This window comes from Glandiceps talaboti, chromosome 3 (assembly GCF_964340395.1).
Source record: "Glandiceps talaboti chromosome 3, keGlaTala1.1, whole genome shotgun sequence".
In the NCBI taxonomy this organism is placed as follows: domain Eukaryota; kingdom Metazoa; phylum Hemichordata; class Enteropneusta; family Spengelidae; genus Glandiceps; species Glandiceps talaboti.
Window position 1 is genome coordinate 22,088,081 of NC_135551.1, and position 25,422 is coordinate 22,113,502.

A 25,422-nucleotide genomic window follows, 5' to 3' on the forward strand; every position below is an offset into this window, starting at 1 on the left:
TAGCTGGTGACAAATTCTGTATCCTATTGTAAGAATATTTAGGTGAGTATCTTTCCGGAAACAGAATTGTCGTTTCTCCCGAAACTAATTTCTGTTGAAGGAAAGATACTCACCTAACAGTCCCTCCCTCCTTCCCCACTGTCTCAGTTTAGTTGGGTTTCTGGACTAAGATTGTGTTCCATAGCGCAACTGGTCTTCCAACGTTGAGGGCAGTAATTGTAGGAGGAGGTAGATTAATAAAGTTTTTATTGGAAAAGCATCGGGAATTGCAAGCAAATCCTATTGTAAGAATATTTAGGTGAGTATCTTTCCTTCAACAGAAATTAGTTTCGGGAGAAACGACAATTATAAATCCATATTATTATATTATTACTGTTATGTATCATGTCAGTGTGTTTGTGTAACTCTGTATTGTATAGAGATGTCTCCAACATGACAATATCAATGTGTGTATAATGATTTTGGAATTATGTAGGATAAGATAAAGTTTTGACCCCCACTTTGTAAGTATCACATTAATTGCATCTAGTTCACTATTATCAGATTTTAATCAGATTGGTGTTGGCCTAGCATGCATATAACTTGTTGTGAAATAATGCAACCAAGACGGTCTGTTTAAATAGTTCAGCCATTATATTTGAACCAGGCATCAGTTTGACTTTGCAACAAAGTGGAAGTATCATTCCAACTTGAAAACATATTTAATGGTGTCTATCCTCTCAGCTAGCAAGAGCTCTCATTAGGCATTCAGATATGTTAAGTGACTGTATAACAGAATTGTTTGTGTATCAAAATTATTGAAAAAACACAACTTTGACAATATTGGCCACTAACTTCATATACCTTTATAACGCTTGAATTGGTTTTTGAAAATTGCCCCATAATGTAAAGTTTTAGATTATTATGGGTTTATCAGTGTTTTTGCTAAGATTGAGGAACCCTCGTAAACAGAAAAAAGGAGGAAATCTGGTAAAAGTTTCCAAAACATTGTATCATGATATTGGTGGGGAACCCTAGTGTTAAAATCATGTGGTTACTCAGGTAGATTTTACCTGCTTACCACCCTTAATAAAAACAGTGTATTCACAGTATGTACGCCCATTTTGTGGAGTGATTTTTAGCTGAAAATGGGACCCCAGCAGTTAGAGACTGTACCTCGTCAAGTGTTTGTGCTGTTCACACTAACGTACTTTCATGCTGTTCATGCTAACGAACTTTCATGCTGTTCACAATAACATACTTTCATGCTGTTCACGCTAATGTACTTCATTTCTTTCCCTTCACTTCACTAACTCCTTAACTTTCCTGGTCTTCTTTTCTCAACTTTGATCATCTGTATTTCTTGGTGAGTCATTCTATATTCATACTCCTTCATTTTGTTGTTAAACCTGCACTAGCTGCAATCGGGACATTTTTTTTCAACAAACAAACAAACAAACAAACAAACAAACAAAGATATATTCACTACAAATTGTTCAATTACTTATAAAAAGACACAATTGCATCATTCTGTTAATTAGTGGTCAATGTGTCATATACAGGCAGTATAGTGACAGGTTTAAATCTTGAGCAAAAAGCTTGGTCTTGAATCTGTCACCATGTTAAAACTGGACTACTTGTAAGAGGATTATCATTTTTTGATCGGACAACCGCAATATATTCACTTAAAGGTGTTACACACCAATAATTAGACATTATACATGTTAATCAGTTGTCGATATTATCCATAAGTAGTACAGGTTGAAATCATGATCACCATTGAACGCGTGCTGATTTTTTGTACCTAGTAAAACTTTTTCAAAACAATGTCCCAGTTGCAGCTGGTACAGCTTTTATACATTCCTTCATTTCACTGTTATCAAAAAAAAAACCAAGTTGCTAGAAATGTTTGCATTCAGATCAAGATCACTCATTCTTGAGTTGTGTTTTTGATTTGAATTATATTGCAAATATTTTGTTCAACAAAAGTTTTTTTGTGAGGTAGAAAAAAAACAACAACTTGTGTGATACATTGGTTTGTATGGGTTGGCTATATATATTTGATGTGTTTTGTAAAAATGTCGTTTCCCATGCATGAGTAAATGTTGTTGACAAGACACTGACTTGACTAAGTCAAGCTGAGTTTTTGGACCATGTTCATGACATGGACTGTGTGTTAGAGAGTTTTATGTTGACAACCAAGTAGACTAGTATCACACCTGAAGTTGCATACATTAAACAAATTAATAAATTTATTATCTGCGAGGTGATTTAGGAAAGATTGCCATTCTGTCAAGATTCATTTGTAGTTGTTCTTCAATTCAGTAAGTCAGTCACTCACCTACTTACTCACCTACTCACCTACTCACTCACTCACTCACTCACTCACTCACTCACTCACTCACTCACTCACTCACTCACTCACTCACTCACTCACTCACTCACCTACTCACTCTCACTCACTCACTCACTCACTCACTCACTCACTCCCTCACTCACTCATCTCACCGACTAGTTACTCACTGACTTGTTTGCTCACTTTCACTAACTCACTGACTGAATTGTTTGCTCACTCACTTGCTCACTTTGCTAACTCACTCACTGTAACTAGTCATTCACTCATTCACTGACTTGTTTGCTCACTCACTAACTCACCCACTTTCTGTAGTCATTCACTCTCACTGACTCACTCATTCACTCACTCACTCATGCACTCACCCTCATACTCACTCACTCACTCACTCACTCACTCACTCACTCACTCACTCACTCACCCTCGTACTCACTCACTCACTCACTCACTCACTCACTCACTCACTCACTCACTCACTCACTCACTCACTCACTCTGTGTGCTATGTGTTGCACATTATCAGTAAATTTACTTTCCCACTTTTGCTTTATAGTGCATTCACAAACTCTTTTGTACTCACAAACGTTACTGAGCATTCCCCAGACATCAATCCATCCCTCCCTTAACACCCATATTTTAACTAAAACAAGTTGCTAACTCACTAACTGACTCCCCCCCCCCACACACACACTGTATAATGTTATGTTCATTCTTTCTCTTTGCTATGACTTTAAACTTAGCTGCTTACCAACTTATCCACACACTCATGTTATAATTTTACTCTCAGTGTAGTGTAACAAACTCATTGACTGACTAGTGTACACTTATACTTGCACTCACACTCATTTCCACCCAGCACTAACTCACTCACTAACTAATTCACTAACCGATCAGCATTTACAATAGTCATAACCATTCCATGCAATTCAAACTCATAAATACGCCTTTAATTCATTTTCTTTGCTACGTTACCTTCATGTGTCCTCTCAAATGACCTTTCACATGCACAAATTGGTGAGTGTCAAAATCCTAGGCTAACAATTCCTTCAAATTATCTGCATGCCATTCATTGTTAATTCCATCCCAAATGTGCTAAATAATCAGTTGTCTTTATTTCATGTCCCTTTCCTCTTAACTAGACGTGGTGGAAATATTTTGGTTTCTTTTTGTTTAATATTTTTTACAACTTCAGTTTGAGCTCTTAGGTTTTTTTTGCTATACAACGAGCATGGATCGTTTTGGATTGTTTAATTTATCAGTACTCAGTTTAAATCTAAGCATGATTTGAACATATGAAAAGTAGTTTTCAAGATATTCAACTCTGTTGGGTAATTACGACTATGTGGTTTTTCAGGTCCAACGGACAGAGCACAGAAGGGGCTTATAGGGATGGGTTCCATCCGTCCGTTTGTCTGTCTGTCTGTCTGTCGGTGTGTACATGTCCAGCAATATCTGTGACATGCATGCACCACTTTCTTCCAAACCCTTCACATTGGTAACCTTGTGTGTTGTATCTGGGATATGCACTTTACTTACGTTCATCATCTTATCAAAATTCAAATTGTGCATTTTGTATTAATGGTTTGTTTGTTATTTCTTTGCTACTGTTTCACATCATACCATAATTGCTTGATAGGCAGTTCCTAATACCCTGGTAACAGAGTGAAAAAGCTTGTAGGTTTAAAATGGTTTTATGTTTAATATAGTAATAAAGTTTGAAATCAGTAACTTGGGATAAAAATTGTATACTTGTTCATGAACTTCTGAACTCATCTAAGTCCCTGATCACACAATCTTCCTACAATGTATGGATTCTTTCAAAGATTGTTGTTGTCTTGCCCCCCCCCCCCCCCACTGCTACTGGTTTAATATTAATGAATTATGTTGAGAGGAACCCAATCAAAAGTTCGAGAAACAGGCACCTGAAAATAAAATGTAGGTGAACTGAGGAGCTTAGAGACTTTGACCTTTAGAGTTAAATTGTAGGATATCATAGCCCTTGTAAAACTCTTTGAATGCCAGTAGATTTTACATATTCTTAAAAAAAAATGTCGTGTCCTGTTGATTCTAAGAGAATTTTTGTTATTTTGAATAGGTGAGGAACCAGATGATGCAGATTTAGAAGCCCCCAAGGTTTACGAGCCAGTTAACACATTGGAGCAGTTGGCTGACAGACTTGATAGTTTCATGCAAATGTACAATGAGAGTATACGTGGTGCCAACATGGATTTAGTGTTCTTCAAAGATGCCATGATCCATTTGGTCAAAATTTCTCGTATTATTCGTACTCCACGTGGGAATGCCTTGCTTGTCGGTGTTGGCGGCTCTGGTAAACAGAGTCTAACAAGACTGGCAAGTTACATCGCTGGCTATAAAAGTTTCCAAATAACCCTTACAAGGTAGGAACATTTTCATACTAGATGTTTTTACAATTAAGTAATTTGCATAATACAGAATATTTCCTTATTTGTAAGTATTAATTTAAATAATGCAAATTATTGCCATATTTAGAAGTGTAGATTTGTTTAATGCAAATGATTTCTTTATATGGTATTACTTTAATTTACATATTATAATTCATTGCCAAATATGGAAGTGTTGATTTGCATATGCAACTTATTGACTTATATGGAAATATTTGATGTTCAAGATGTAATTCACACCTTATATTTCTTTGCTCTATCTAAAATTACGACTGAAAGAACCTGAATTCTGACCAGTTTTAAAAGAGAGAATTTGTACTGAGATTGTGAATGTACTGCTGTTTCAGATCTTATAACGTGGCCAACCTCATGGAAGACCTTAAAGTATTATACAGAGTGGCTGGACAACAGGGTCAGGGCATGACGTTTATTTTCACAGATAACGAGATCAAGGATGAAGCCTTCCTTGAATATCTAAACAACGTATTGTCATCTGGAGAGGTAAGTTGACTCAAGCTCAGACACTTTGTACCCATGGTTTTAGAGGGAGAGGGAGAGGGAGGGAGTGACAGACATACAGAGGGAGGGAGGAAGGGAGATTTTTCAAGAATTCATCACCAGAACAATCATTGATTGCAAAGCACTGTGCCCCCACCCCCACCCTACCCCTCCTTCTCATTTGATCATCTTGTGCATCTTCTTTCAAGACAAAATTTGGAGAACACGTAAATCATTAGTATTCCTAAGTGTATTAACTGTTGAATCCCATGAGCATGATATGCAGAAGTAGATGGTGCCAAGTACTTATCCAGAGAGAGAGAGAAAGAGAAAGCTATAGACAACAGGGACATCAACACCTTAGGGCAAGAAAGCAGACAGACAAAACAGAGATAGACAAAATAAAAAGTGAGGGATAAAAAAAGACAGGTAGAAAATTGGTGATATTAAGAAGAGGGTGATTGTGCTTGTCTGTGTTTCTAACATGTTTATAACTTTCCTGTTATAGGTTTCTAACCTGTTTGCTCGTGATGAGATCGATGAAATCAATGGAGAGTTGATACCAGTGATGAAAAAGGAACACCCTAGACGACCACCAACCAATGAGAATCTCTACGACTATTTCTTAACAAGAGTACGCAATAACTTGCATGTCGTCTTGTGCTTCTCACCAGTAAGTACGACAACTTATTTTTGTCCTCAAGTGAGAATTAGCTTTATCCTGTGTCAGTGACCCTCACCAGAAGAGGGCGCTGTCACATTACATTTGAAAGATATATTTAGAATATTTCAATGTTTTAACAGACATTGTGATGAAAAAGGTCATGTATAGTGAGCTAAATTTATTTTATCTATCTATTCCATGCATACAGGTTGGCGAAAAATTCCGTAATCGCTCCTTGAAATTCCCTGGGTTGATTTCCGGATGCACCATGGATTGGTTTAGCCGTTGGCCAAAAGATGCCCTGATTGCTGTTTCCAACCACTTTCTATCCAGATATGACATTGTATGTAGTGAAGTTGTCAAGAAGAGTGTTATACATACCATGGGAGTCTTCCAGGTAAAAAAAAAAAAAATCAACTCAGAACTTTATCAATCTCAAATTACAGTTTTCACTTCACCAAAGTAGTAACAACACAGATGGACGATTTTCAGAAATTGCCTGCACTATTTGTCTATACTGTTAAAGTCTTTGAGATTTACACCTTTATTCATTTGATGTCAATCAATAGACCAGAATTGTAAAAAAAAAAAAAAAAAAAAAAAAAAAGTCAAGATGAGTTCAGACTGCAAAATTAATTTAGCATTACAATATTATGCAACTTCAGTAATTAGATCACTGAACTTTTAAATTACCATTCCGCCAAATTTGTCATGCACCAGAATTATGTAACTTCAGTATTTAGATCACTGAACTTTACACATGTTTTTGTTGTTGTTGTTGTTTTGTACAGGATATGGTGGCTGAGACGTGTGTGGATTATTTCAACCGTTATCGACGTCAAACTCATGTGACCCCTAAATCTTATCTATCCTTCTTAGAAGGTTACAAGACCATATACCAAGAGAAGAAGGATGCAATTGGTATTTTAGCACAAAGAATGCAAACAGGTTAGTTTGCAAATAGTATGATGAAACATTCAGTCTGCGTTCACGAATTGAACTTCGTTTTTTGCACAAAAATGTTCAAGTAGCTCACCAAAGCTTTCGGCAAGTATGCACCATGGTTTCATCACCATTGTTTTGTCAGTGTTTTCTGAAGTTTCTGAAGGAATTAAGGAAAGCGATTCATATTCGGACTCTACAACCATCTATGAACCGTGATGGGGGGGGGGGGGGGGGGGGTTCCAACTTCTGAGAATTTAGGACAATTGTCCGAAGACATGCATGTGTCGTGACTTCAGAAAACACTGACGTAGCAATGATGGATATACCTGGCAAAAGCTTTGGTGAGCCACTTGAAAATTTTGGTGCAAAAAAAAAGTTAAATTCATGAACTTACTATAGGTTAGTTTTCATTAAACTATCAATAGTTCGACTAGCTGCAACTGGGACATTTTTTTCTTGTTTCATCAAGCAACCAAAGTTATTGTTGTAGGAATCTGTGTCTGAGTTGATGTTTGTGTATGTCTGCATAAAGAGAAAATCATTAAGAGTAATAATTCCCAGCAAAAACAAATAGAATTTTTTTTTTTAAATGTTAAAAAGAATGCTTTAAAAAATGCAACCAAAAGATTTACTCATTGTAGAAATTGTTCACTTACACCTGAAAAGACATTATACTGTCTAAGTGAAGGCTCGATTACCAGAGTAATATAATAACTTGTGTACCAATTCAACATGTCTGGTCAATGGGGATGTTCTGATTTGAGCGGAGGCACTTATCCAATAGTTTGACACAATCAAATAAAGCTGTTTGACTAGGACCATTCGTAGGACAAACTGCTATCATTTTCACATTGTTTTGTACAACAGGTCTTGCAAAATTGGTTGAAGCAACTCAATCAGTCAATGAACTTAGTAAAGAACTGGTAATGAAGGAGAAAGAACTGGCTGTGGCCTCAAAGAAAGCGGATGCTGTACTAGCTGAAGTGACCGTGAGTGCACAAGCAGCAGAGAAAGTTAAAGCTCAAGTACAGAAAGTGAAAGACAAGGCTCAGGCAATTGTGGATGAAATCGCAGTAAGTATTACCTAACAATAGCTTAACTCTTTGCCTTTAACTTATAGTAGCTATTGCAGTGTTTTTTGTTCAGGGGTGGTAATCAGGTCGATTCCACCCACCTGAGTTCCTCTGGCATTTTTACCGGGGTTCCCGATCAAAATTTTGGTAAATGGTATAAAAATTTCGCAATTTGTACCAGGATTTTATACCTGCAATGTTGTTTGTTACTGGGGTTCCCAGATCTTTGCAAAAATACTTGCTGTTGGTTATATCAGTTTGACCTTGATTGGTCAAGATGATAAAAACTTGGTAAGATAAAATGTGGTCCAAAGATGTTGATAAAAAGCTAAGCCAACATGATACTCAGTTTATTCAAACAAATGAAGAAACAAACAAACAAACAAACAAACAAACAAACACACACACACACACATTACTTAGGTCGATAAGATATGATCACCATACAAGTGACTGTAAACCTGGAAATTTTCTCTAAAACTTATTTCCATTTATTTCACTAGAAAACAAATACGCAAAAACAAGTAGCGACTAATATGCTTTCTTGTACATTAACATAATGTACAAGTCTGGTAATTAGTAAAAAATTAGTGTTTGAGAACAAGTTGAAGACTGTAAAATTGCAAATTTTTCTATCTAATGCCAAAAATATTAAGGTTTACAACAAAAGTGAGTAGTGAAAAGACAAGAACAAAGTAGACACAAGGACAAAACTCTTAAAAACACAGTCAACATTGATTATCCATATTGCTAGTCTAGAGGCAATCCATGGCTTTAAATCTGAAGATATCGTTCACTACATCTAAAGGAACAGAGGGCTGAGATGAAAGTTGGAATTCAAACAAAGCCACTCACACAACAATTAACGTCACGCTTGTGTTAATCAATCACAGAATTTTGGCCAATTGGAAATTTATTTTGGACGATACATGATGTCTATGATATGGTATATTTGTCATGTCAGAATACTACTTATACACTGTTTACGTCATTCTAACTCATGCATTAGCAATTTTTGGTTCATGACTTCTCATTACTCTAGACATGGTGAACAGATTCAAATTGACGGATAGCCTCTAGACTACCATAACATGTCATGCTGAAAAATGCTGAATTTGAGATTGTGAATGTTTTTTAATATGAATTATCATTATCTACCAGGCTGATAAAACAGTTGCCATGGCCAAGCTAGAAGCAGCAAAGCCAGCGCTGGAAGAGGCTGAGAGGGCCCTGGAGACTATCAAGCCAGCTCACATTTCCACAGTACGTAAGCTGGCTAAGCCACCGCATCTCATCATGCGAATCATGGACTGTGTATTGCTTCTGTTCCAAAAGAGACTGGAACCTGTTCAACAGGATCCCGAGAGGCCATCTGTTAAACCTTCCTGGAGTGAATCCCTGAAGTTAATGAGCAGTGGTGGCTTCTTACAGGGTCTGATGACTTTCCCAAAGGTAATTCATTTAACATTGTTAGTAGTATAACAGGGTCTTCAATTGAAGGGTTGTACTTGTTGTAATTTTTTTTTTGAGACAAGTAAGTTGGTGGCACCTTTCAATTTTTGTTCTGTTTGAATTTGACAGGATTTAATTACTGGAGAGACCGTTGAGTTGATGGCACCTTATCTGGACGCGGATGACTATAATAGCGACAATGCCAAAAAGGTGTGTGGTGATGTAGCCGGCCTGGCAAGCTGGACAAGAGCAATGGCATTCTTCTATGGAATCAACAAAGAGGTTTTACCTCTGAAAGTAAGTATATGTAGTAGAGAGAGGGGGAAGGGAGGGGGGGGGGAGACAGCGAGAGACAGGGAGGGAGAGACAGAGAGAAAGAGATATTTTGGTTTGGATACTTATTGAGAAAGTATGGAGGGATAGAGAAATTTGGAGGGAGAGAGAGAGAGTGAGAGTGAGAGAGAGTATATTTTGTTAGGTAGATCATTTAGTTAGCTCCATTGATAAAGTATTGGGGGGGGGGGGGGCTATAGAAATGTGTTTCAGCCATGAGTGCAACCATCTGTGGCCAGCCATATTTCTAACATGCACAAGCCACTTTCATGCAAACTTGGAACAAAAATGACATACCATAGTGGGCATATACACGTCCGTCAATACTTCCGTAGCCTTATCATACCACTTGTACCAAATTACACATGAGAGACTGCAGTGCACATGTCTATCATATCCCCATACAGTCAGATATGATCTACTTTCTCTTGCATTGTGTACACACATTTAAGATTTTTTGAGCACAGGGATTAATTTATTTGTATTCCAGGCTAACTTAGCTGTTCAAGAAGCACGTCTGCAGGGTGCCACAGCGGAATTACAAAAAGCCCAAGACCAATTGGACGACAAGCAGAGAGAGTTAGATGCTGTGCAAGCTCAATACGATGCCGCCATGAGTGAAAAACAGATGTTACTGGATGATGCTGAGAGCTGTCGTCGTAAAATGACAAATGCGACAGCGCTGATTGAAGGACTTGGTGGAGAGAAGGTTCGTTGGACTGAAGCAAGTAGAAAATTTGAAGATCAGATAAACAGGTAGGCACTCCCAACAATCTTTGTCAAACCACGCTATCAACAAAAGTTTGTTTTGGTAGAGCATTTAAGAACAGCTATTTATTTATTTATTTATTTATTTATTTATTTATTTATTTATTTATTGCACCCCTTTTGTATCAGGGTTCACAAAGCATGTTAGGAGCAACAGTAACAGAAAATTAAAATACATACACTACTAAAATATTAGAGAAGATATGACTAGTATAATCACAAACAGAAACAAACAAAACAAAGGGAGGTAAGAAGAGAGAGAGAGAAAATGAAAGATAGAAAGATTACTATTTGGGTTCAAAAGCTTCTTATGAACAGTGCCCCCAGTGGCCAAACTGTACAATCTTTTGTCTTTGTGATAACTGAAATATGGCACATAGTTGGGGGGGGGGGGCAAGTGCTGATGGGTTAGCAATGTGTCAGGGGAACAAACTTACATACAAAAATGTAAAGTAGTATCCATGGTATGTGCACCTTTTGGATTATCTACATATACCTTGTAACACAACCTTCAATTTGTAAATCATTGATACAGAATTATTCAAAGTACAAAATGATATGTTCTTTCCATCCAGGCTTGTTGGAGATGTCTTGCTTGCTACTGGATTCTTGTCATATTCCGGACCGTTTAATCAAGAATTCCGTAACTTGCTCCAAAAGACATGGAAGAAAGAGATGGTTTCAGCTAAGATTCCGTTCAGTGATGTAAGTTCTTCATTCATTGTTCAGTGGAAGTCTTTGCCAACACGCATTGTCGCATGGGAGTCAGCAGACATGCATATGTAATTGCATAATATGAATATTAATCATCTTTACTGCCCGTATATGGGTTTCGTGAACTGAAGTTGTACGGTGGAAGGGCCCGACTTTAGTAGACCACCCTGTCAGCCATACTACCATGGTCTGCAAAACCCATATATTGGCTGTAAAGGTTTTAGCATATACCCATGTAGTGGCAAGGAAACATTACCTGAATCACACAACGACATACATTGTCAGTCTTTTTCACAAAAAACTTTAAAATAATGAAGAAATTAACAAGGCCAAATCACTGAGCGAACGAATATCGATGAGTACGCCACTTGCCATATTTGGGCAAAGTGTGCCAGGGTTTGATGCAGAAAATTATGGCCTCGGTTTGATGTGTGTGCTCTCTCCATTGAATTGCAGTGGATAATCCTGATTATTTCATTTGAAGTTTATAAGCATTTTGGAGAATGTATGCAGTGTAAAAACATGAAATTACTCTCCAAGATGTAAATTAAAAAAAAAAAACGCCTTATTTCCGACAGTGGTATTTCTAATTAATGACCCGTGATTTCCCTACTGTCTTGGTGTCAACATCGACCTGAGCACCCACCTGCAACCTGAGAGCCCACCAGCCGCTTGAGAGCCCACCATGTTGTTGTTTTTTGCTTGGTTCATACTGGATCTGGTTGTTTTTAATTTGTTTGTTTGTTTGTTTGGTTCATGTAGGATCTAAACTTAGTAAACATGCTGACAGACGCAGCAACAATAGGAGATTGGAATCTACAGGGTCTGCCCAATGATGAACTGTCAATCCAGAACGGTATTATTGTCACCAAAGCCACAAGATTTCCCTTACTTATTGACCCACAAGGTCAGGGCAAGGCATGGCTCAAGAGAAAAGAAAAGGATAATGAGTTTCAGGTATTAATAGCAACAATATTTATGATGTAAATATATATATATATACGTATGTATGTACGTGCGTACACACACACACACACACACACACACATACATACATACATACATACATACATACATACATACATACATACATACATACATACATACATACATACATACATATATATATACATACATACATACTTTATACATACATACATACATTCAGACAAACTTACAGACTGACAGACAGACAGACAGACATATCACATATTATTTATATTGCAAATACACAAATTAAAATATCTGTCCGTCACATCGTCCATCCGTCCGTGGACAGTCTTGTCTTTGAAACCATCACTCAGTTTCAACCAAATCATAAAGTTATAGACTGTATGTCCTTTCAATTCTACTAACAGTTTATTGACAGTCAACTTTGATTTAACACCTGACATACCTTTTTAAATAAATGCTAACATTTGTTGTATTTCTATTTTTATCTTTTCACAGCTTACAAGCTTGAATCACAAGTATTTCCGTTCACATTTGGAAGACAGTCTGTCACTTGGCAGACCATTACTGATAGAGGACGTTGGAGAGGAGTTAGATCCTGCACTAGACAATGTTCTGGAAAAGAATTTCATTAAAACCGGCAGCACATACAAGGTGGGTATTTTATGATTTATGTAGTGGAAAGACTTTTAAATATCGCAATCTTTTGTATTTGCTGATTTTTGTTTTTTTAAACAAGATTTACATGATTCAAACATTTATATCAAAGCCTTTAAGGCACATGTTTGACTAAGATTAAAATCAGGGGTGTGAAAAACGGTTGTCAAGTAGAGTTGTAGAAAAAGTTGGTCAGAAACTAAAGAATAATCTTACGTATTCCTCACGGCACCACTGATAAGTTCACACAAAAATGAGGACGTGGGATTTACATTTGTTTTTGTATGAAGGATTGGTCTTGTCAATACAGTTACTGATGTAATCTGAATTCTGATTGGTCTGGTCAATGCAATTACAAATGTAACCAAAGATTTGATTGGCCTGTTAAATGCAGTTACAGATTTGAGCATGATTCTGGTTGGTTAATTTCTTATTCAACTCTGTAATAACATTTCTGATTGGTTTCTGTTTGATTATTTACCAGGTGAAAGTAGGTGACAAGGAGGTTGATGTCATGAAGGGCTTTAGGTTATACATCACAACCAAACTAGGAAACCCTGCGTACACCCCCGAAATTAGTGCTAGGACCTCAATCATTGACTTCACTGTCACCATGAAAGGTCTTGAAGATCAGCTGCTGGGTATGGTCATCTTGAAAGAAAAACAGGTAAGACAGTCATTCTCATTGGCTGATGTTCCTCAGATTGACCTACTCAAACACCCTGTCAACCAATTATTAGCAGCCATACTTAGTGTAACATGAAGGAGATGTAACAGTAATCCCAATTGGCTGTAAAACAATAAGTGAATTAATTATTTTCCTTCTTTATGAGGAATTAACTCAAATCAGAAATAATTGCAAAGAATTGGAAATTGCAGAGCTATAGAAAAATTTGAAATGAACAAAAAATGATACTATTTATCGTTATGGCTTCACTGATAAGATAGCAGTAGTAATCTAAGACCATGGGATTGAAAACATTGGTTTTTTTAATGATTTGATTTGGTTAACATTTGACCACAGGAACTTGAAGCTGAACGTACAAAGTTGATGGAGGAAGTAACAAGCAACAAAAGGAAGATGCAAGAATTAGAAGACAACTTGCTATTCCGTCTAACGAGTACAGAAGGTTCATTAGTAGAAGATGAATCCCTCATTGAAGTGTTGAAAGTCACCAAGGCAACAGCTGAGGAAGTCAGTGAAAAACTGACAACAGCTGCTGAAACTGAAATCAGAATTAACAACGCTAGAGAAGAATTCAGACCTGGTGAGGACATTGGAACATTTTATTTTTAATACCACACTCCCTGAAATTTCCTGAATATGAAATATATGAACGACTGTTGTAAATTAATTTGGCATCATTCTCTAAATAACCAATTCCCAAGTTCAAAAAAAGTGAAGATGGGAAATATACTTCAAATAGTTATCTGCTTACAAAGAAATATTCATACCCATATTAGGAAATATGCATGTCCATATTAGGAAATATGCATGTCTATATTAGGAAATATTCATACCCATATTAGGAAATATTCATTTCCACATTAGGAAATATGCATAGGAAATATTTATGCCCATATTGGGAAATGTTCATGTCTCTATATCAGGAACTATTCATACCCATATTTGGAAATGTTCATGTCTCCATATTAGGAAACATTCATGCATATATTAAGAAATATTCATGCCCATATTAGGAAATATTCATGCCTTTATTATTGCAGAGCAGTTCTTTTTCTTTTGTCCCTATGCATATTATTTCCATGGCTCTTGAAATCAAAATAATCTAAATACATATTCTTTGTGTACTGACACACTTTATTGCTCTTTTTTCATCTTCTAGTTGCAACCCGTGGCAGTATCTTGTATTTCTTGATTGTTGAAATGAGTATGGTTAATGTTATGTATCAAACATCACTAAAGCAGTTCTTGGGTCTCTTTGAGCTCTCTATGGCAAAGTAAGTCCACTCAAATACAGTTCATCAACTTAACTGAATACATTGCTCATATTAAGAATATTAATTAATACCCATATTAGGGAAATCCATGTCCATATTAGATAGTCATGCCCATATTTGGAATATTCATGCCCATATTATGTAAAATCCATGTCCATGTTTGGAAATATTTATGCCCATTTACGGTAACATCCATGTCCATATTTGGAAACAGCCATGTACATATTAGGAATAATCATTCTGGTGGGTTTTTTGCCTTGCTTCAGTCACAGAGAATGAGAGGGAGAACTCTAATAAAACTGGTCATATGCGCTGTTGTTTATTGCAAATGTTTGGCAACTTGGACTCCTGCAGACAGAATGTTTTTTTCTAGTGAAATTCTAAGATATCTTTTTTTAAACAGATTTCTTTAATGAAGTGATCATTGTCATTCCAATTGCCTTGCTTCTTTTAAAAAAAGGAAACAAATCAGAAATACAACAGACTAACATAATAAATGTTTTGCTTTTTATTTCAGATCAGCTAAGAGTCCAATCACCAGTAAACGTATAGTCAATATCATAGAGTACATGACTTTTGAGGTCTTTAAATACACTGCCCGTGGATTGTATGAAAATCATAAATTCTTATTCACCCTACTTCTTGCCCTCAAGATTGACCTGCAAGCAAACAAGATCAAAATGGAAGAATTCCAGACCCTGATCAAAGGTAAGTATAGGCAGTGAGAACAGTGTTATAAGGTGTGATGGATAAAGTAGGCCATCTTGAGCTGGGATATATCCTCCCCAGTGTTGAATAGGGACAAACATGGGGTAGGGGCTCAGTCATGTATGGGATGATTTGTTCACAAGACTGCCCTCTAGTGGTGAAAAGTAATCATTGCCAGTTTGTTTTGAGGAAGGCAACAGTGACGATGTCAAAATTTAGACTTCAAAAGGTAACTAGGTTGTGTGTTACTATAATTTGTTTTTTGAACACTGTCGTACCCTGTACAATTAGTAACAAATTTTGTGTCCTGTGACAGTAATCATACATCTGTTCACCAAGCTTCTGCACAACATTTTTGTAAAAAATTGCCAGGCACCACTTCTTGTCAAGTTTTTCAAGGCAATGTTACATTCAACAGCGGCCATATTGACTTTCTATGCCAATAAATGATTTACACCTATAGACATCATCTAACTCACTCTCTCATTTCTATTTCTGGACACTAGGTGGCGCTGCCCTAGATTTGAATGCCGTGGAACCCAAACCTAAGAAATGGATTCTGGACATGACATGGTTGAATTTAGTCCAGCTGAGTAAACTACCCCAGTTTTCCCAAATTCTTGGTCAGATTTCCAGGAACGATAAAGCCTGGAAATCGTGGTTTGATGAAGATGCACCGGAAGAAGCTATCACTCCGGATGGATATTCCACATCCTTGGATACGTTCCGGAAACTATTACTTGTCAGGTCTTGGTGTCCAGATAGAACAATAGCCCAAGCCAGGCATTATATAGCAGAATCAATTGGTGCTAGGGTAAGTCTGATTTTACAACAACGGCAAGTCAGCTATCGGAATCCTAACTCAGACACACACTGTTGACACAAGCTATCAAGAAGGATGGCATTCTGATAGCAAGTTTTCCTCAAGAGGGCACATGTACAACTTCATTCAGTGTTTATAATGTCTTCATTATAGGGGTGGTTGATTCTATATAACCAAGGGACCGCTTTCACCCATTTGTGTAATCTATCACGTCCAGCAACAGTAGATTTAGTTTGTGTCTATCTTAGTTATTCGATTATCAGATAGCTTGCTTTCCATAGTAGTACATGTATCTGTCTTTAAAGTCAATAAGAGTGATAAAATCACCAAAAGCTTCTCTTCCTCATTTCTCTATTCATATTATTTGCATATTTATTTTAGGATTTGTATGTTCGTACTATAATTTGCATATTAATTATACTAGTATTGTATGCATTTACATAGCTTTATGTGTCACTATACATTTTTTTATGACAAATAGACCAGCACACATGCATATATATGATGCCATCTCCATGTTTATGAGATTTGCATATCTGTGACATCATTTACATAACTAGGATATAATCTGCATATATATGGCATTTGCATAATTAGGATATAATTTGCATATTTGTGTCATTTATGAAATTAAAAGAGTTAGAGCAGGCTTTGAAATGTAAATGCAAATAAACTAATTATGATAGTATTAGTTGTGGAATCGACACAGCGCCCTCAGTGACTGATCTGGTCTGTGAGTTGCCTTTTGTTTGTAGCAGGCCATGTATGTGCATATGATGAGCACATGATGGGTGAATGGTGTCAGATTTCAATGACAATGAACTATACTTTGTTTTGTTTATTCTCCATTGTTGTTTTTTAAGGGAAAAAAAAATCATGTTTATGATTATTTGGTCTTTCTATTACAGTATGCTGAAAGTGTAATTTTACATCTAGAGTCTATGTGGGATGAGAGTGAGCCCCGGATACCTATGGTTTGCCTGTTGTCTATGGGATCAGATCCTACAGACAACATTGAAAAGTTAGCAAAGAAAATGAACTTGAGATGTCGAGCTATCAGTATGGGACAGGGTCAGGAAGTACACGCACGGCGTCTTATTTCTGGCTCTATGAGTGAAGGTGGATGGGTGCTCTTCCAGAATTGTCATTTAGGTTTGGACTATATGGAGGAATTATTAGAAGTGGTAAGTGTAGTCATTTATAAGACTGATTGTGATTGGTTCAGGCTGATGCTACACACCAAATCTCACCAATGATAGAATTGATTTCATTGTACTAAGTCATTGCCAATTGACGATGTCAATTCAGTTGTCATTTCAACATAGTAATTTTTAAAAAAAATATGTTCACAGAGTGGAATATTATGTTATAGTAATACGGCATTAAACCATATTGATATGGTGTAATAACCAAATGGAAATGGTGTAATACCAAGTTGATATGATTCAACATCATGTTGATATGATTAATGCCATGTTGATATGGTTTAATACCATAAAATACCATAGAGATATGGTTTAATACCATGTTGATATGGTTTAACACCATGTTGATATGATGAAAAACCACAGAGATATGGTTTAACACCATGTTGATATGATGAAATACCAGAGATATGGTTTAACACCATGTTGATATGGTTTAACACCATACTGATATGATGAAATACCACAGAGATATGGTTTAACACCATGTTGATATGATGAAAAACCACAGAAACATGGTTTAACACCATGTTCATATTATTTAATATATGGAGAAATATAATGTTGCTGCTATCTCAAACTTGTTCATAAATTCTTACCAATAATATAGAATCTATGCTTACAAGTTTATCTTATTCATTTATTTACAGCTATCAAATACTGAACAAGTTCATGATGCCTTCCGTGTTTGGATTACCACTGAGATGCATCCAAAATTCCCCATAAATTTACTGCAGACAGCTATAAAATTTACCAATGAGCCACCTCAGGGTGTCAAAGCTGGTCTCAAACGTACCTATGCTGGTATCACACAGGTAAGTCTATGTAGTCATCTTGTTTTTAAGAGGGTTGCTTTTTTTGAAAAAAGAAATAAAATTAGACTGCACTGTTTTTTTATCACATCTGAAATGGTGCTTTAAGCATGGTGAATGTGTATGTGAGTTCGTGTCTGTCTGTGTCTGTGTCTGTGTCTGTGTCAAATCTGTGTCTGTGCAAATGTGTGTGTGTGCATACATGCATGCATGAAAATGTGTGTGTGAATGTTTGTGTACGTAAATGACTTAATGTCAGAAACCACCAAACCAATTGCCTTGTATTTGGTGGAGACAGTACTTAGGGAATACAGAGGGAAAATTGTTCCAATGAAAATGACCACATCATGACATCAGAGATGCTTGTTTGGGTCAAAAAATGTGATTGAGATGTTAGTATATGCACCTCAGAAATAAAAGTCTTCAAACTTTCACTGTAACCTTGTACAAGTAAAAACAAGCCCATTCTCAATAAAAATCAACAGAGGTTACCTGGCAAATGTTTATATAGAAGTCAAAATAAGAATGTACAAAGTAGTCTATTTAGAATACAATATGGCTGCCGAGTACTATTTTAGTACATTATAAATTGCCCTCTGATCATGCATGGGATGAAAATAAATTTGAATAGCACTGGGCAACAGTAATTAACAGTAATTCTTTCTGGTTTTTTGACAGGATCAACTAGATATCAGCAACATGCCACAGTGGCGTCCGTTGTTATATGCCGTGGCATTTTTACATACCACAGTGCAGGAAAGACGTAAATTTGGACCGTTAGGATGGAATATTCCTTATGAATTCAATGAAGCTGATTTCACTGCAACTGTACAATTTGTTAACAACCATCTTGATGATATGGATCCGAAGAAGGTGGGTGAACAGGGTTGAAAAGTGTAGTTGGTGAACAGGACAGAAAAGTGTAGTTGGTGAACAGGACAGAAAAGCGTAGTTGGTGAACAGGACAGAAAAGTGTAGTTGGTGAACAGGGCAGAAAAGTGTAGTTGGTGAACAGGGTTGAAAAGTGTAGTTGGTAAAACAGGGCAGAAAAGTGTAGTTGGTGAACAGGGCAGATAAGTGTAGTTGGTGAACAGGACAGAAAAGTGTAGTTGGTGAACAGGACAGAAAAGTGTAGTTGGTGAACAGGACAGAAAAGTGTAGTTGGTGAACAGGACAGAAAAGTGTAGTTGGTGAACAGGACAGAAAAGCGTAGTTGGTGAACAGGACAGAAAAGTGTAGTTGGTGAACAGGGCAGAAAAGTGTAGTTGGTGAACAGGACAGAAAAGTGTAGTTGGTGAACAGGACAGAAAAGTGTAGTTGGTGAACAGGGCAGAAAAGTGTAGTTGGTGAACAGGACAGAAAAGTGTAGTTGGTGAACAGGACAGAAAAGTGTAGATGGTGAACAGAGCAGAAAAGTGTAGCTCAGTTTTGAAACGTGTTAGCTGCACAAAAACTTTTTTCACGCAGACGTAATCAAATTGGATTTACGAATGAAATGTACTGTTTTATCCTTAATGCTAGTAGTATTGACAGTTGTTTCAAAAGTTTGTAGTGAGCTATGTAAACTGTTTCATACATTTGTATTTCACGGATTGACTTTCCAAAAACCAGTGTTCTCCAACTATGCTGAGAAGGCTGTATCTCTCAATTTTGTCTTTCCCTAAAGCTAATTACAATTTTTTTTTTTTTTTTTTTTTTTTTTTTGGGGGGGGGGGGGGGTTTGGGGGGTTAGGGGTGTTATTTTTTGAATGATTATTCATATGGAGTTCCTGGTGCTGCAGTTTGCTTTTACTGTGGCGACTGATTAACTGTACAATACCAACAGTGTAACATTAAAAGCACCTTTGTACAGGCCATGGCAGACAGCTCTAACTAAATTAATGAGACATCAGGTTCCACCTCTTCCCCTGCACAGAGAAAATTATGTAATTTTGAGACTGACCTGTAGAATATTTTTCTCCCACAACCAGGGTGTGTCGTGGAATACAGTTCGTTACATGATTGGTGAAGTACAATATGGCGGCCGTGTCACAGATGATCTGGACAAACGTTTGTTGAACACATATTCACGTGTGTGGTTCTCTGAAGACATGTTTGGTGACAAATTCAAATTTTACACAGGTTAGTCAGCATACATTATGTACACTGAAGAGAAATAGAGGTTTTAGAAAAAGTAGAAATATGAAAGCATTAACCTAGAACTTTCAAGTAGTAGAACAACCAACATGGCTACTACTGATAGCTGTATTGCTTGGAACATTCAGTCAGAAGGGAGATGGTAATTTGGGCAACGCTGCAACAGAGCTTTGCAATATGATATCTCAAGAACAGGTGCACATAAAACTGTTATTATCAACACAAAACTTATCACTGTATAAATACCAAATAAGAACAAAATTTTACCTTTTTTTTTGTCAGGTTATATCATTCCCAAATGTCGTACCATTGATGATTACCGCACATACATCGATGGTATGCCACTGGTTGATTCACCAGAAGCGTTTGGACTCCATCCTAATGCAGATATTACATATCAGACCAATATGGCTACAGAGGTTAGTGAAGTGTTGAAACTCGTCCCCTTCCCCCAGTCCTACCCTTACAGACAATATGGCTACAGAAAATAGTATATTACTTCTTGAAACCAGCCTTCTCCCTTAGTCCTCCCCTTATGTGCATTATGTACATTATGGTAACAGTGGCTAGTATGTTACTTGTTGGAACTCACTTGAATCGGTCTTTTTTTTTCGTGTTTATCCAGCCAGTGCACTCTGCAAATCCATGGGGAAACACAAAAGTAACCCTCCCTACTTCAGTGAAGACAACTGCAGAGCCAATCATGAACAAGCAAATGACATCTGCCCCACATACACACTTGCTCTAAAGTACTAAATAAAAAGAACAGTAACTGTCATAAATATAGTAGATTGAGTGACAGATTTGATGAGAATTAAAAAAAAATGTGTCGCACCATTTTAGATGAACTGTCCTGACCAGAAACAATTCTCTTTTTTTCTTTGCCTTAAAATGATTGATGAATGTTGTTTTTGTTGTTTATTTAGTGCTTAGACACGATTGTAAGCATTCAACCTAAAGAGAGTGGAGGAGGCAGTGGTGAGACCAGAGAATCTGTTGTATTCCGGTTAGCTAGTGAGATGTTGGATAAACTACCTGACGATTACATCCCTCATGAGGTCAGTTCAATAATCATAATAATCATAGTTTCAGCTTACTAAGGTAAGACACAAACTAAAACTATTGTAGTGACAACTATCGAATGGATGTTATCCTCACAACAGGGTGGCATTTCTGATAACTTCCCTGATCTTACAGTGTACATTTTAGGGACTTCTACACTTTCTTGATTACACAGGGTGATTATGGCTGCACAACAGATACATTGCTATCACCCACTTGACGTAATCTTCCACATCAAAGAAAAAAGTTTTACAGTTTGTGTCTATCTTAAAGCCGAAATCTCAGTTGCCATTGTAGTATCTTAAATACAGACATGCATCATAGTCAAATAGTATGGCATAATCTGGCTATCAACTTTGCAGTCATTATTCAAAATAAATGTATGACAAAAAGTGAGCACTGAAAAATGTTGCCACACATACCCTCACTTTTAAAAACAATGAAATACCCAAGAAGCAGAACTATCTGGATAAAAGTAACAAGAAGATTGTCAACAAATGGGAAAGGATAATTTTCAAAGTACACCATAGGTCTGAATGATTTTAGCCCACACACTTCTGTTCAAAAACTGCTTGTGAACTAGTGGCCAAAACTATATATTCTTTTGTTTTTCCGATAACCAGACTATGACATATTGAACGCAGTGGAAAAGAATATGTTTTATGGACGATAATTTTCTTTTGAAGGCTATCAATCACTTCATATTTTTTCTTTTTGTGTGTTTAGGTGAAAGCTCGTCTCCAGAAGATGGGAGCACTTAGCTCCATGAATATTTTCCTGCGTCAAGAAATTGACCGAATGCAACGTGTAATCTCCACTGTACGCAGCACTCTGACAGACTTGAAACTAGCCATTGATGGTACCATTATCATGAGTGAGAATCTGAGAGATGCTCTGGACAACATGTTTGATGCCAGAGTGCCACAGTTCTGGAGAAAGGTCAGTATTCTTAGAGACTATATTTGACCTCAAGTTAACTTCCATTTGACCTTAAGTTGACTACCGTGACCTCACCATTTGACCTTAAGTTGACTTCCATTTGACCTCAAGTTAACTTCCAGTTGACCTCAAGTTAACCTCCAGTTGACCTCAAGTTGACTTCCATTTGACCACCAATTAAGCTGAGAGTGCTAGTTTTTTTTATTCATATTTAATTATATATATAAATGATGCATGAGTAGACTATGACACCAAATTAACCAAACAAAAAAATCGAAAATTGCTAGCTGAAAATGTTAACTGCACACACTTTGCAGTGATATGTGTGCCTAGTATCCTGTCATTGGAGCCTGGAAGTGTTTATCACATCCCCCCCCTCCCCCTGTATATGAGTTAGAAACTAAAGATTACTTTGTACACTGGATTGCTAACAGAGATGGATTGTCATTTGAAGTCATATTTATAAAAAGTTTATATTTTTTGTGTGTTTTTTTTTACTCAGATTTCCTGGGAATCCACTACTTTGGGTTTCTGGTTTACTGACCTTATTGACAGAAATGCACAATTCTTCTCATGGTTATTTGAAGGACGTCCTAACTACTTCTGGATGACTGGATTTTTCAATCCTCAGGTAAAGACCCGATATTGTATAGTTAAAATGATGTAGGCTTGGAGTTTCACTCATGCACTCAGACAACTTCTAATGCAAAACAAACAATTACATAGGTGCCGTGCACAGTGGGGGTGTAGAAGTAGTCAAGTTGAAATGTTGATTATCAGTTAGAAAACAAACAATTACATAGGTGCCGTGCACAGTGGGGGTGTAGAAGTAGTCAAGTTGAAATGTTGATTATCAGTTAGAAAACAAACAATTACATAGGTGCCGTGCACAGTGGGGGTGTAGAAGTAGTCAAGTTGAAATGTTGATTATCAGTTAGAAAACAAACAATTGCAGCCATTGAAATCATCAAGTCCATGTGTAATGTTTTCATTAGAAGCCTGTTTCTACTGCACTGTGAAGGAATAGCAATGCTTATCAATGTTCAATGTGATTGGGTCCTGCTGTGTTTATTGTGCCTCTGTTGTTGTTAGTCTAGAGTCGAAATATGTCTATCTGTGTGTCAAAAACGTAATGTCCCATGAGTGAAACACCAAGCCTATATCATTGTAGTTATAATATACATTGTGTTAATTTCTCAATCCACAAGTAACACCCTGAACTGTAAAGATATGCCGTGTTGCTCAGCCCTAGCCCTCAGTGGCCAATAGAGTAGGCGTTTGTGTGAGATTTATTTTTTGTATTTCATGGTAGATGATCCCCAAATCAAATTTTGTTATTTGTTTTGTTACCATGGTTTCCTGACTGTTATGTTTCACAGTAATATGACAAAAATGAAGTGACTTATGGTAGATAATCCCCTAATAAAATTTTCTGATTTTGTTTTGTTTATCAGGGTTTTCTGACTGCTATGCGTCAAGAAATCACCCGTGCCCATAAAGGTTGGGCTCTGGACAGTGTAGTCCTACATAATGATTTAACGAGACACATGAAAGAAGATATCAGTAGTCCTCCAGCCGAGGGTAAGTGTGTGTTTTTTATCGATTACCCAAATACAGTCATATACAACCCATAACACCAAAGTACAGCATTTTCTGTATGTACCACAATCGTTTAAAGCATCCATATCATATACAACCAATAACACCAAAGTAAAGCATTTTCTGTATGTACCACAATTTTTTGTAGCATCCATATCAAGTGTAAAAGTGTACTGTTTCATTTGCTAATTGACCAAATTAGAAAGGCTGCATGCTAGGCTTATAAATATACCAATTGAAACAGTATACTTTTACACTTGATATGAATGCTATAAACCAGTGTAGCATATACAGAAAGTGCTTTACTTCAGTGTTACTCTTTGTACCAGGTAACAGTCCTCCAGCCGAGGCTAATTGTGTGTTTGTATCGTTCACTCCAGGTAGCAATTAGTTCAAATACTTGGGAGTTCAATCATTTGATTATTTCAATTCCATGACATGTGATCGACTTCCAGCTGTAGATCACTAATGAATGGCATCATATGATATACACACAAGTCACAAATTAATCCAAAGACTTGGCATTTAACAATGTTGCTGTTTCTATGCCAAGACTTCTGTGATAGACTGCGTGAATGTAAAGAGAGTTAGTAGGACAGCTCTGAGAACAGGATGTAGTGTTTGTAATCTGTAACATATCGACAGACACTTTTAAGTTATATTGTTCAAAAAGTTATTCATTAAAGGGGGATAAAGGTGTTGCTGATGTTATGGTAGCTACATTTCTTTATGCCTAGAGGACCCAGAAGTCATTTTCTGCCTCGCTATCCTGCCCTCTGGAGTCAATTTATAACAAATCTTTTGTTTTTGTTCTAAATCCTCAGGTGTTTACATCCATGGTTTGTATATAGATGGTGCAGGCTGGGATAGGCGTAACTGTAAGCTAGTTGAACCTTCCCCCAAGGTACTATTCACCCCTCTGCCAGTTGCTCATGTTTATGCCATCAACAACGTTGGACCCAAAGATCCTAAGCTCTATGAATGCCCTGTCTACAAGAAACCCAGACGTACCGACCTCACTTATATCTTCCCATTGTATCTACGCACGGTCCAGCATCCCGACCATTGGGTCTTACGTGGTGTCGCCCTGTTATGCGATACCAAGTAAATACCTAATCAGTGACAAGGCATTCACTTGGTAAAAGAGGAAAGCCATATTCGTTTTTGAGTCACTGCTTTTTTTTGTAGAATATCTTTTTACTGAATCATGGTACATGTATGTCCCCTATTGTAGAAACATTGCATGTTTGGTATTTAAAAAAACACACACCCCTAAAATGATACAACAAAGTGTTATTTTCAGCGTTTACAGCTACTCATGTATCCTACTTGTAGTACACTAGAATTGACAGAGTTTAACCAATCAC

At 36.9% G+C, this 25,422-nt stretch overlaps 1 protein-coding gene across 3 annotated transcripts in view; it reads left to right on the plus strand.

The window, feature by feature from the left end:
- Nucleotides 1–25,422, plus strand: part of LOC144433429 (dynein axonemal heavy chain 5-like) — a 101,230-nt gene that overhangs the window by 73,916 nt on the left and 1,892 nt on the right. For all 3 annotated transcript variants that reach the window (XM_078121745.1, XM_078121746.1, XM_078121747.1), the window contains 27 exons: nt 4,427–4,730; nt 5,102–5,255; nt 5,761–5,925; nt 6,125–6,313; nt 6,708–6,864; nt 7,729–7,934; nt 9,096–9,386; nt 9,516–9,683; nt 10,210–10,475; nt 11,063–11,192; nt 11,964–12,158; nt 12,651–12,806; nt 13,294–13,476; nt 13,834–14,077; nt 14,657–14,771; nt 15,289–15,479; nt 15,986–16,293; nt 17,211–17,486; nt 18,158–18,322; nt 18,998–19,192; nt 20,290–20,440; nt 20,738–20,874; nt 21,382–21,513; nt 22,244–22,456; nt 22,959–23,087; nt 23,911–24,037; nt 24,880–25,422. The exon at nt 24,880–25,422 is cut by the window's right edge and continues 1,892 nt beyond it. In XM_078121745.1, the coding sequence (XP_077977871.1) occupies nt 4,427–4,730; nt 5,102–5,255; nt 5,761–5,925; nt 6,125–6,313; nt 6,708–6,864; nt 7,729–7,934; nt 9,096–9,386; nt 9,516–9,683; nt 10,210–10,475; nt 11,063–11,192; nt 11,964–12,158; nt 12,651–12,806; nt 13,294–13,476; nt 13,834–14,077; nt 14,657–14,771; nt 15,289–15,479; nt 15,986–16,293; nt 17,211–17,486; nt 18,158–18,322; nt 18,998–19,192; nt 20,290–20,440; nt 20,738–20,874; nt 21,382–21,513; nt 22,244–22,456; nt 22,959–23,087; nt 23,911–24,037; nt 24,880–25,163 (5,231 nt within the window). In that variant the 3' untranslated portion in view covers nt 25,164–25,422. The remainder of the gene's footprint in view (nt 1–4,426; nt 4,731–5,101; nt 5,256–5,760; nt 5,926–6,124; nt 6,314–6,707; nt 6,865–7,728; nt 7,935–9,095; nt 9,387–9,515; nt 9,684–10,209; nt 10,476–11,062; nt 11,193–11,963; nt 12,159–12,650; nt 12,807–13,293; nt 13,477–13,833; nt 14,078–14,656; nt 14,772–15,288; nt 15,480–15,985; nt 16,294–17,210; nt 17,487–18,157; nt 18,323–18,997; nt 19,193–20,289; nt 20,441–20,737; nt 20,875–21,381; nt 21,514–22,243; nt 22,457–22,958; nt 23,088–23,910; nt 24,038–24,879) is intronic.